The following is a 12,734-nucleotide window of genomic DNA, read 5'->3' as shown; positions in this document are numbered from 1 at the left end:
ACACTGTAAGGAATCTTTTGCAAGTCAACGATAAAAGTAGATGGCAAAAACATGTACCAAAAAAAACAATAGTGCGATCAAAGGTTATGTGAGAAGGAACAAGACCAATACTTAAATTCATCCACCACATGACAAGATATAAGAATCATGCGTCTTATGGTGACCTACTTAGTCAAGGAACGATAATAATTCATGCCGTCTAAGCTCATAACTTTCTCCAAAATCAATAATATCAATTTGAATTTGCTATCTTCGTGCATATTACGTGAAAACTGTGTCAAGAATTTGATGAATAATTTAACTGTAGGACTCTTATTAGAAAACTATAAAGCCCAGATGGCAAATTGGGAAATCAAAAGAAGTTTAGATGAAAAACGATTCATTTTGCCCGTCAAGCCCCATTGAAAGCAACCGGAAGTATATAGCAATAAAAGGCAAATGATATATTTCTGGCTAGTATAGAAAGCAAGAGAGCAGCAGCATGTGCCATTCTGTGATACGAGAACAAAACTGAGAAACTTACATTTCTCAAAGATTAACAATGTTTTATGGAAACAAATTAAATACAATCTTTTATTCTCATAAAGAATAATAGAATGAACAACACAAACTTCTTCTTTCTTTTTTTTTTGGCACAATTAGAGGGGGAGGGAATATCATTTTCTTAAGACACATATTTCCCAAACCAAGGGAAAGCTGAGATAAATAAAGCTTTGGTGCAGCTTGGTAATCATCTTGATTCTCGCATGCCATGATGTATTCGTGCAGCTGTGCTTATTGGTAGATGGCTGAACAGTCCTCGTACAATTGTTGATTGACTACATTTTCTTTAGCTCTCCAGCCAAAAAAAAAAAAAAAGTTGCCAAACTTTTGTACACTTAGCTAAGAGTGGTAATGCTGCAAAATTGGGTAGAAAAAGCATCAATTACACCACAGCTTGACAAGTCTGGATGGGAACAGAGACACTGATTGGCTTCCCCCTGCCCATGGTAAAACCCCTGGTTCCGTCTGGCATTTTAGGACCCTTTGCATTTTGCCTTGTCAATGGTGCCTCTCCAAGGATGAAGATGCCGTTATTCGACTGTGGTGACAAGGAGAGCAAGCCGCGCCCACTGTGACTACTGGTAAGACGGTGTCGAGGTTTGCCACGCCCTTTGTTCCATGCTTTCGTCTTTGATGCGCCTGAACTTTCATAACCCTTCACAAAATTTATCAAAGCTAAAAATCATTAGCTTTTGCACTGCCATTTGCTTCAAGAATAACAGTGCCCTGGTTGTTTTAGCATGCGCGGAGGAAATTAAACCGCCAAGATGTTCTCGAAGAATGACTGTGATATAGTAATATATAATGTTGAAAGATGATTATGGACGCATTGGCTACGGCAAAGTGGCTTATGCAAGTATACTATTTTATGAACCGAGCTTTATGTTGAAGATGGACATTCAGTTCAATTGCCAACAAGGTGTAAAAACTTCAGCGGTATAAGAAGAAGGGAACTAACGTTATTTTCTGGAGGTGAATCCGAGATAATTGGGCGAGGAGACAGTTCAGGTGATACTACGCTGGATCCTGGTGGTGTCTCATCATCATCTAAAAGACCATCAAACTCTGACTTCTTGCTCTTCAGGACGGACTTTGGCTGCAAAAAGTCCCATTTATACAAGAAACCTCAAATTCATGTGGTAGGGGAAAAGAACACGAGAATTAGAGATGTGGTAGTCAAATAACCGGTTGATTAAACGTACCGATCGTCTTAGCAAGCACCTGACGCGTAGGCCTTTTCTCCAATTCTTTTGGTCATTGAGTTTTTCAACCTGACGAGATAAATCCCGGTGGTAAATGCTGCAAAATGAGCAAAAAGGGGACCCCAAAAAAATTTTCTAAAAAGGAAGAAAGACAACAACAGCAAGGTCAAAGTGAATTAACATACCGCTCTCTCAGCTGATTCACTATTCTCGAACTCTACTAACGCATGAAGCTTTCGAGACCCACACCAGAAAAAGCACAAGAGTCAAGCACATTGTTGAATGTCCAATCAAGAAGATTCATCTCTATTCAAACGAAACTGGATTTTTCTGTACCTTAGTACTGATAATAAAATCTCCCTTCGAACGAGTATTAGGGTCCTGAGGATGGCATATCCGAATCGTTTTCACGCTGTGACGGAACAAAAATACATCTATTTAATGCCATTGCGCACTAGAGCTACGGTAATGTTGCCATAGATGAAAGGAAAGGAGGTTGAAAACCCACCATCCGGCCACATTAAAAATTTTCTCAATGTTTTGGTGGGAGTGATCATCAGGTAGATTTTCAGCTACAATAGTCCGCAGCTGTAATGAGACAGAGGTGAACAAACCATTACAACCTTGATCCCAGAAAAATACTGAAAAAAAAAAAAGAAAATTGAGAAATTAGAGACCAGAGAAAAACAGGTTCGTACGTACCTGCAGCTCCTCTTTCACTTTGTCGGTGAATGGCACCTTACGTTTAACCCTCTTACCGTCATTACTTACATCCTAGTTGCGGAACACGGAAATTGAAAGGCAGAAAAATATTAATATACTCCATAAAGGATCAATTGAAAGGCAGTAGCTACTTTTATTGTGTTGTATTCGGGCAAAAGATAGAGCAATAACATAAAAGAACCAACCAGTTTTGTAGAGGCCCAAAGAGCCTGTGCCAGCAATTGATGATTACTACCAACAAAGGACTTAATTTTCTTGGTTGATGCAACATTAGCTATTGGAACTGTTGCAAATGGGCATTAATCAGAAAACGTATATATAGCTATTATATATAGTGTTAATACGGGATGCTACAGGCTGAGCAAAGTCTTATTTATTGATTGATGATCCTTACCATAGCCTTCACGGTCCTTGTAAATCTGCTTGGCCAAGTTATCATTTGCCAATAAGCTCATGTCACTGAACTGATATTCCATCTATTACACAGAAAAAAAAACCCCTCAACAAGAAATGCTATGCCCAGAAAAAAAAGAAAGAAAGAAAGAAAGAAAAATGTAAGGAAAAAAAAAAGAAGAAGAAAACCTGCTTGATAATTTTCTTTTGAAGCTCCTCAGTGAGAACATGTTTGGATTGCTGCGTGGGCGAGGTGGCATTGGATTTCGAAACCAAGGAAATGGTATCCTGGTCACCAAGAAATAACCAATCAGTCCCGTTAGTCCCACCAAAAATTGGGAAACAGGGAAGGAAATAGCCCGAAACGGGCACAGATGCTGGAGGAGGAGCTGGCACGGGCGCTCTGGGCACAAATGCAGGTGCATCTGCATTGAATTTGAAGGCATTGATGCCGCTAGCGCCGCAAGCAATGATGTCCTTGTTATAGTGTTGATCTTGAATTGTCACACATCCTTGTAATTGATATTTCTCGTCGGGACGTGCCTTTGCCATTTTGGTATATATATATATATATATATATATGTATGTATGAGTTACTCAGTAATGGTGTCAATGAATTTGAAGATATTCTCCTGGTTGATCTTGTTTAAGAACAAAATCCCCTAATCGTACTTTTTCTTCCCCAACTTCAAGTTCATGTAAATTGCATTTGGTCACTCTATCGGGGGGGGGGGGGGGGGGGGGGGGGGGAAGGGGTTAAGGCCTCAGCCGGAGCTATTGGAGCCGGGGAATTTGCCGCTCTCTCCTCAAGTCTAGTAACTGCATCTTCCACTTTTTATATTTAATACCACAAATGCCGTGTCCAAAATGGCCCCCCTTTCTTACACCTGACCACCGTTGCTTGTGTTATGGGTTTGACCCATTTTTTAAAGGCTAGGAGAGATCTTAGTAGTTTCAGCTACTGTAGACCAGTGACACGTGGCTCTACCGCCTTTTTGTCTCTCTCTGCATGTAACGACGCAGACAAAAATCATCAGGGGAGGAGAACTAGCTCCTTATCCATCTCCTGCTGGACACATTTGAATTAGATGAAGTTTAGGCCTGGCCCAATTTCAACACACCCAATTTCGGCTCGTTTTGATGAACCTACTAGCTAGCATTATTGGAGACAGACGGGCCGAAGATTGTGTCTCTGCCTGCCGGGGGTGCAGCTTGGGTTGTTTACACCAAAACTCCACAGCTACAAGTTGGATGTGAGAAAAGTGCGAAAAAGTCTGTCCATTTAGAGCTGGCTTGACTCGGTCTAACGTGGAAAAAGCGAACTAATCTTTGCCCCTTGCCTTAGAAACTCATTCAATTCTCACCGAAAAAGGTCCTCTCTTTGTTGTTGAAACTTGAAGGTGACGTCGTTTCCTAAAAAAGAAAGAAAAAAAAAAAGGTTATGTTATCACTTGTTCTAAACCCCTTTTTTTTTTTCATCAATCGTCAGTATCTACTTTTATTTTAATCTATTTTAAGAGGAATCAATTAGGCTATTAAAGAACAGATGTAAATTAAATCACCGTCGGACCAAATATACGTCCTATGCACTCGTATAAATTTCAAAAAGCTACATATTAACGATAAAATAATAAAATTTAAAATTTAAATCCTTAAATTTTCACCCATAAAGACTCGAGTATTTTGTGGTGTCCCTTGTTCTACACAAAAGGTGCTTTTGCAAGTACCATTATCTTGTTCGGCTAATTAGTAGGCGGTCTCAATGAAAAGTATACGTGAAACACTTTGCCAGACCAACCATACGATCGGACCATCATGTTTCCAAGGCGAAACGTACTTTCTGGTACATGTTCCTTGGGCCCACCAATTTGCCAATACATGAGTAATCAATGGATGAAGGGGATGAAAAAGTAATCATCTTGAATACGAATACCAACCTATCTTTTTTCCTACAAGTCAATTAACTAAGGTTGTGTTTGGATTGCATTTTTCTAGATTTTTTGTAGAAAAATTACTGTAACAATTTGATATATGTGAGGTAAAAAGGTGATTGAAAAATGTGTTCACGGAAAATATAGCAATTTTTCTTTAGAAAATTGCTGTCCAAACAAGGCATAAGATACCACTTTAGGACGGTGAACAGAGCCCGGTTAGCCCGAACTCCACCCGTTTGATCTGAAAAGGCTTATAAACTTTAACCGGATCAAGTAGAGTTTGAATCTAAATATTAAATTCAAATTAAATTTGAGTCGATTTTGGATCATACTAGATTCAGACCTGATTAAAGTCCGATTAATATATGAGTATACTTGTATATGTAAAATATATATAATAATATCTATAACTGATAATTATACATATTACGATCTAAAATGTTAATAATTTATATATAAAATTATATTAATTATGTATTTAATGATGAGTTTGAATCAAATCTAATTTGAGCTCAAAACTCATATAATAGTGTGCACTAAACTTGAACCGAACCTTTCAATATGAATCCGAAATCCAAAAGTTTGAATCCAAAAATCATATAATTTGTAAGTCGAAATTGAGCTTACTAAAGCTCGCCGAAAAAAGCCCGATTGATACCTTTATATCACATACACTTTAAAAAAAAAAAAAACTAAGATACCAATTTAGAAACGGAGAGCAAACCCTGAGGAAGACCAAGTGACTGTAGAATGTGAAAGTGAAGACAGATAAGCACTACTGAGACTGAGTGCCGATTGTTCTTGGACACAATAATGCTAACCAAAGGTCCTGTTTGATTGTCAGTTTTGGTGACAATCGGACTTTTTTTTGAAATATTTTTTAATTATATTTTTATCTTATATATATATATTATATTATATTAATAATTTTTTGACAAAAATTTCAAAAAGGTTTCTCAAGACATGATAGAAATTACTGAATTTGATTCTTTGGTTGGTAGAAATTTTACCACGAACTTTCCGAGTACAAACTGTATAAAAGCGCTGTGCGGTCAATGTCAACGGTCGAAATAAAGCAAAGCAGCAATCTTCATTGCAAAGTGACAAACCAGAGACAAAGGAGGGTCTCATATTTACTGTAGCCTTTTGCGTTGCGTCGAGATTTTCCGACAATGAGACTAGCAAATAGTACAGAAAATATTAATATTGGCTTTACGATTCTATCAGATAGGGTAACATAAGCAACACAACATCCTCCAAACTAATCAGTCCGCTGTACTAGATTTCAATAGTTGCTCCCACCAGTTTTTAATACGGGATTCGTCTTGTCACTCATGCCAAGATCTTTTGCAGATTCTAGCAAATGTATTATGCCTTGCATCAAAAGATCCAAACAAGAAAGAAAAGAAGAACAAGGAGGAGCAAAATGCATTAGCCTTTGCATGTTCTCTCACTTTTTCCTTCTAATCGAAACTGACAAATGAGGAAGCGGTCCGACTCGTAAATGCACATCCCTTTTCGTTTTTCAAGTATACACTTATCCGCTTGTACGTACGTATGTATGCGCCGCTTGTTTGCTTATCAATAGCCGGAGATGCGAATCAAGAATTCAAGACAAGGCATGTAGACCTGTTGATGGGGGTGCCTGAGGAAGAATCGAATCAAAACTGTCATGCACCATCAAAATTCTTCCACGTCCGGCTGGCTGTTATGGAGCAATGCGATGTAAGGTATCGTCAACGATTCTCGTACTATCCTTTTCCTACAAAAAAATTGGAATAGAAAAAAGAACTAATTTGAACAACTTGAGAAGATGTCAAAAGTTTGTAATCCGGAGGACTGAATCCCTTCACACACCATTTAGTGAGATATTTATAGGTGTCTCATTACATAATTATGTCCACGAAAACATCCTAGTATATTACTTGCTAATCAAGCGGGACAAAAACTGATACTTGATGAGTCAAAGGATCCTGAACTGTCAATATGTCTCATTGGCAATATTAGCAATATCGTCCTGTCATTGGGAGAGGGATGGATTGGACGATATGAAATAAGAGAGTGTAAGTGTGAAATTTTGAATTCAAATCCTTTCACTTACACTTAGAAAAAAATTAGTAATATTGCCCTTGATAGCATCCTTCGCAAGGAATTCCCATTAGTCCCTCCACACTATAAGAATAAGTGTAGGTGCAGAATGTTAACGTTTGGGGGGAAAAAATTACAATTACAAAGAATCAAATTGTTTTTCTTCATATAATTACAAAGCATATTCGCAATCAATAACTATTTCATTTCATTTTAAAATGTGCACAAGGAAGCTTCAAGGTACGGTGGAGTAGTAACAAGAAGAAGCTATCCCACTAGTATTTTTTCATGCATGTAGCAGAATAATTAATGAACTTTGTCCAGCCAAATCTCTCCGTATGTTCGCCCTCCCGGGCATCCATAAATATAATAATAAGCACTAGAAGAAAAGACAGGAGCAGTTGAGTCGAAGACGCAACGAATCCAAGCGAATATCATCGCTACTCACTAGTGGAGGATTAGCAGCCGCTAGGAGGAGCCAATCAATGGACGGTTCCATCTTTTCAAATTATTAATCCATTATCCAGACCGCCTCTTAACACTTACTACTGTAAAACCAATAACATTATTGTAGTGTAGTAAAAACGGCACTGTCAAGTGGGATCTCTCGTGATATCCCTGTCTACTATAAGATTCTTGGGCTATTATTCGTCTCGTGAAATCGAAAGGGACTGCTTTTTTTGTCATCAATCTGGTCTGTAATGGATAAGCACAACATCAACAGATTAGTACTGCAGTTTACCAAAGATGAGTTTATAACCTAACCCATTTTACACATTTGACCCTCTGAACCGGTTCTTTGCTGGGGGTTGCTCTCTCCGTTTTAAACCGCACGGTTTACTACGCACTTAGAGAGGAGTAGATAGTTACCATAAAATGTTGAGGTCGGAAATTTCGTACACTTTATGAAGAATTGAAGATGGGACGATGGACTTAAAAGAATGTGCCCGGACGAGCACTTGATTTTTTTTTTTTTTTATCAGCAACGATACATTTGTATAACCTATTCTATCCTAATCTAGGGGGAGGGGAGCCTAAGGAGGCTGTTGTAGGGGCTAGTGGATATACAAATCCAACTAGATCAAGGGAGTGCTATGGCATAACTCTTAGAGGTTTGAACCCTCACTTACAACTCAAGGAAGGACTTAGGTCCCTTCCTGGTGACCACTGAGTCATTGGCCCAGTGGTTCGGACGAGCACTTGATTGCATGGTCAAAAAGTTTGAAAGAGCCTGAAAACTTCCTTCCAATCGGCTTTGGCCTGGTCCGGTGAACCGATTAGAATAGAAAGGGGTGCTCGGCTGCTCTTAAGCTTTTGGCCAAAAAGCCGAGAAAGGTATAATTGGCTGTGGCCTGAAGATGGTGGAATATTATGTCGCATAATTTTTTATATACACAAAAAAGGCATATTCACTTTAATCTTACGACAAAAAATGGTAAGCAACTAGAACAAGATTCGATGATTCTTTTTTTTCAAGTTAATGTGTCTCAACGGGTGTTGTTAATCGCAAATCATCATAATCTTGGCCTACAATATGGTTATTGGATAATGCTTCCCCAACACCCAAGACTTTGAATAATCATTAAATTCAAATTAGGAATCTGCATAGCCCATTCAGGGCGTATGATTGCATTATTCCTCACCCCACCCTCGCCTAAATTAACTAATCTGCAAGCAAGAAAGTTGATGACAGAATTGACATGAAAATCAAATCTGGACCATATATTTATTTCTTCCTGATTTAAAAGTCAATTTATCAACAAATCAGCAAAGTCGAGAATCTGTTCGTTTTAATACCACGGAATTGCCGGTCAAGCAATATAGGTGGACCAACAACGCCTTTCCTTGTGGTAGACAAAAGCTACTTGAAGGTTTGGTCTTGCCCAGTCTTAAAAGGCATCCTTTTTTTTTTTCTTTCTGTCCACCAGAAACTTCTCCCTGGGTCTCTTCAACTGAAAGATAAACAAATATCACTTGTACTATAATAATGCGCTATGAATTAAAAGATTGATTGCTACAGAAGAAGATGAGAATTCACAGTTTCACACAACAAGCTACATAAAGAAAGCCCATCATTCAGACAAAAAGAACCGTGGCGTCATAAAATAGACGAAGGAATCGGAATTACTATTAAAAAAAAGAATTGTCAATCCATAATAGAATACTCATATTCTGCTGAGGGATTCAGTTTCTTCAGAATTCAACTAATGGAGTATACGCGGAGTTCCTTGCACCAAAACATGGACATCAATATCGTACTCGAACACCCAAAAATTCAAAAGCCAAAAAGGATATCTATTCCTGCAAAATTTTACAGCCACTCTTCAAGATCAATTTATATGTATGCAAAACATTATAGTATCTGTTTCTATCCGCAAATTTAGGGTGGACATCTTCTATACATTAGTTCTTTGCGATGTTCGAATGTGACTTTTCCAACTGTGGCTCTCTGATTTATCATCTTCTTCATCCTCCATGCTGTCTCCCCCCGTCATTGATGTGCCTCTAGAGGCACCACCTAACTGCAGAGGCCCCTGAGGAGAACCAGAATGTGAGTTGCTCTGCTTTGATGATTCACCATGCTGGTCTTGGGGCAGCCATAAAGCTCCTAATACAACAACAGGTTGATTTGTAGACGTGCCTGTAGTGGTCGGAAGTCTTCGAGTGTGAAGTCGATATTTCTGAAACCATAATAGCCAAACATATCGCATCACTTTATCTTTATGGCCTAAATTAAGTTAGAATCTGATAAAAGAAGGTGTATCTAACTTTCAAACTCACTTGCAAATGACTCTTAACTTCATCATTTGTGAGACCATCGACTTGCATAAGCTCTCTAATCTGCTTAGGCGTAGCAGCTGCAGAGGTTCCAAAAATCAAGTTAGAGGCACGAGTGTGATCAACAAAAGACTTGGTAAAATCTACAATCCAAGTACAAGAGATACTCAACGGCAATTCTACGAGGATTAGTCATAATTCCAGCAAAATACAGTAGTGTGTGTTAATGAAGTGCTCTAGTTATGATTTACAGGTGGTGTAGCTCTTCAGCAATATCGACATTCATCCTAGAAGTAATGCAATCAAGAAACGACACACAACATCATCCAAATGGAATATAGCTGTCTGTTTTACATAGATCTTCCCCGGTATTCTAATGTCATCACTAGATTTCAGTCCTGACATTCAGCACAAAACAGTTGCAGCAAAATGACAAAACACTGACAAAACTACGCGTTAAATCACATCAAAAGCAGCAAACAAGGGGTTCAAGTTCTAACCTTGACAACCTCCAAGCTTTTGCAGGGCATCGACAAACCTACGATGCAACTCTGGTGACCAACACCTTCTTTGCTTTCTAGAAGTTTGCTGCTGTTGCTGAGACACAGCCGCCCTTACATTTGACTGAACGCTGGATACAGAACAAGAAACAGCTCTGCTGCCACCAACTCTCGAATTTAACCCGCCAGAGCCAATGTCCTCCTTTAGTTTCTTAGTCCCAGGAGTTTGAAGCGAAAGCCCAGGTACTACCCCTGGTAATTCATACTCATTTTCCTTCCTTGTTATCATCACAGGTAGACTAGAACACCCCTGGAAAGGCACAAATGCCCTTGCTACGCTCCCATTTTTACAAGACTCGAACAAATCCTCCTGGATTTCTGCTTCCACGACTCTCTGAATTTCCAAAACAAAACATATTGTTAACAATAACAAACATGAACCTTTCATAATCAATATGCATTCAGTTATTTAATAAAGTACCTTTTTGGTTTCTGGTCTAGATTGTGCCTCGTTAATGTCAAAATCACTTTTGGAGGCAGGGTTATCACTATTCCAGAGCTGCACAGAACTCATCCAACTCATCTTCTCTCTGGAGTCCTTATCTTTTTTGCTGGTCTCAACAACCATTTCCGATTTCTCATCTTCATCACAATTTTTCTTGAGAGGAATGAACTCTTCCAACACTGGTCCAGCATCCATTGCCTTATACTTCGTCGATTCCTCTTTCAAAGTCCTAATTGCTGCAACCACAACAACCACAAAGTCATTCAGAACTGCTAAAACCCAAACCAAAATTAATAAATAAATCATAAACCCTTCAATCAAAACCATCAAACTCTTAAACCCATCTCCAGAACGTCATCAGTATTCCCTCCAATCTCCAACATAGCTCGTGAAATCAAAACAGGACAAACATTTCATTTCCTCCACAAAATTGTAGCAACAAAAGGACATCAAGAATCCAACGAAATGGTTTGGCAGTCTCTCTTTCTCATCTTAAAACAAGTGTTCGAGTCTCATTCTTCCTTCCCCTCCCCCCCCTTCTAAAATTCACAAACAGAAACAGAAGGAAAAGGAAAGAGTAAAAGGGAGGACCCATGACATCTACGAATCAAAAAAGAAAACAATTTTTAAAAAAAGGATAATGAGAACCGACCATCGTTGAGGAGGAGCATACAAAGAGGGAGTTCACGTTTGAAAGCATCGATCTTCTTCATTTCATCTTCAAGTTTCGTCACATAATCATCAAGCTTTAACAGCTTCTCCGCTACGTTACCGATCATTGACACTTGTCCAACCAGCTCGTCGATCGTCTTGGGGACATAACAACAACTCTGTTCTTCTGATGCAGCAGCTGTAACGGTGGTGGTTGTTACTGTTCTCGTTGAAGGTGGCCGAAAATCCAAGCTCAGTTCAGGCGGAATTGAACCCATTTTCCAATTAAATTACTCACAGTCGTATTGTTTCGATATGTATATGCGAGATCGATCGTCTATTTTCCTCTGTTCAATCTAGATCTTTGGATTATGATTGTGGGAATTTAAGCTAAAAAACATCGAACAAAAAGGAAAGTAAAAAAAAAAATGGTGTTTAAGATCTATATATATCTGGTTTCTGTTTATATAAGAGAGCGGTGAAGATTAGACTTGAGAAAGAGAGGAGAGAGGGGAGAGGCGAAGGGAAGATTCTCAAAAACAGCAACGCTGGGTTTTGACAGCGAGAAAGTTGGGATATAATTATATATTGCCACTATCGCGTCGTCGCATATTTTTTCCTTATCTTTTACTAGTAATATACTCTTCTATTGTTCTAGGATTTCTTTTTTTTAAAAAAAAAAAAAATTCTTTTACTCTGCAATTAATTAGAGATGAAAGTCGGAGGTTTTGACCCAGCCAGTTCTGGTTATCTTCTGGTAGATTCCTCCATCCAAGTCGGGTAATTAGTCTAAATTGCCCTCCTTGGAATCTCGTGGGCGTTTATGACTTGATGTTTTAACATTTTCATCATGCGTGATTGGCACACGACACTAAAAAACAAAAAATTATTCATTTGGATGGTGAGTTTTCATGAAAAAAAAAATTACGTTGATACGTTTTTTTTAATCCTCTTTTTATTTTATAGACATTACATTCTTACTAGTGATCGATAAAATTTCTTTATTTTTGTTAATGAAATATTAAAATGAATTACTAAGCAAAAGAGATACTCAAGTCCCCGCAAAATGACAAATTGAGAATAATCGAGTCTTGATTGTGTTTAATGCATCTCTTTACTTTGTTCTATGTAGAAATTTGTTTGCTAACCAATTTCCATCATAAATAATGAAAAAGGAAAAAGAAACTTGCAAGATAATAAAATATTTTTAGTTCTTTGTCCTGCACTTGTGGAGTTCTTTACCAAGCTTTTTGAAGCGTTAAAAATAACATACAATGTAACAATAAATTGTCATAAATTCCTTCTTCATTAGTTTCCGCAACTATAAGTTTTCTTCGTCTATGATGTATGTCGAAAATTTTAAAAAGTAAAGGGATGCGTGTTTGAGCGCTTCAATTTAATATAATGTGATAGGTTA

At 38.2% G+C, this 12,734-nt stretch overlaps 2 protein-coding genes across 2 annotated transcripts; both read right to left on the bottom strand.

Annotated features, from left to right (window-relative positions):
* Window positions 1–497: 497 nt before the first annotated feature.
* Window positions 498–3,731, bottom strand: LOC113733491 (la-related protein 6C). The gene is made up of 10 exons (XM_027259862.2): window positions 3,051–3,731; window positions 2,863–2,944; window positions 2,654–2,751; window positions 2,448–2,519; window positions 2,254–2,333; window positions 2,082–2,157; window positions 1,931–1,978; window positions 1,746–1,814; window positions 1,502–1,639; window positions 498–1,198 (listed from the first exon to the last, which is right to left on the bottom strand). Exons 1-10 carry the CDS (start codon window positions 3,411–3,413, stop codon window positions 926–928), a joined length of 1,299 nt encoding a protein of 432 aa, XP_027115663.1. The 5' UTR covers window positions 3,414–3,731; the 3' UTR covers window positions 498–925.
* Window positions 3,732–9,157: 5,426 nt separating this feature from the next.
* LOC113731378 (transcription factor HHO6) lies at window positions 9,158–11,912 on the bottom strand. Its single transcript, XM_027256624.2, has 5 exons — window positions 11,319–11,912; window positions 10,643–10,902; window positions 10,162–10,555; window positions 9,665–9,741; window positions 9,158–9,564 (listed from the first exon to the last, which is right to left on the bottom strand). The coding sequence occupies exons 1-5, from the start codon at window positions 11,593–11,595 to the stop codon at window positions 9,280–9,282; spliced, it is 1,293 nt and encodes a 430-aa protein (XP_027112425.1). The 5' UTR covers window positions 11,596–11,912; the 3' UTR covers window positions 9,158–9,279.
* Window positions 11,913–12,734: the final 822 nt, after the last annotated feature.

This window comes from Coffea arabica, chromosome 2e (genome assembly GCF_036785885.1).
Source record: "Coffea arabica cultivar ET-39 chromosome 2e, Coffea Arabica ET-39 HiFi, whole genome shotgun sequence".
Taxonomy (NCBI): domain Eukaryota; kingdom Viridiplantae; phylum Streptophyta; class Magnoliopsida; order Gentianales; family Rubiaceae; genus Coffea; species Coffea arabica.
The sequence above is the reverse complement of the archived record's forward strand: the minus strand, read 5'-3'. Positions and strand labels throughout refer to the sequence as shown.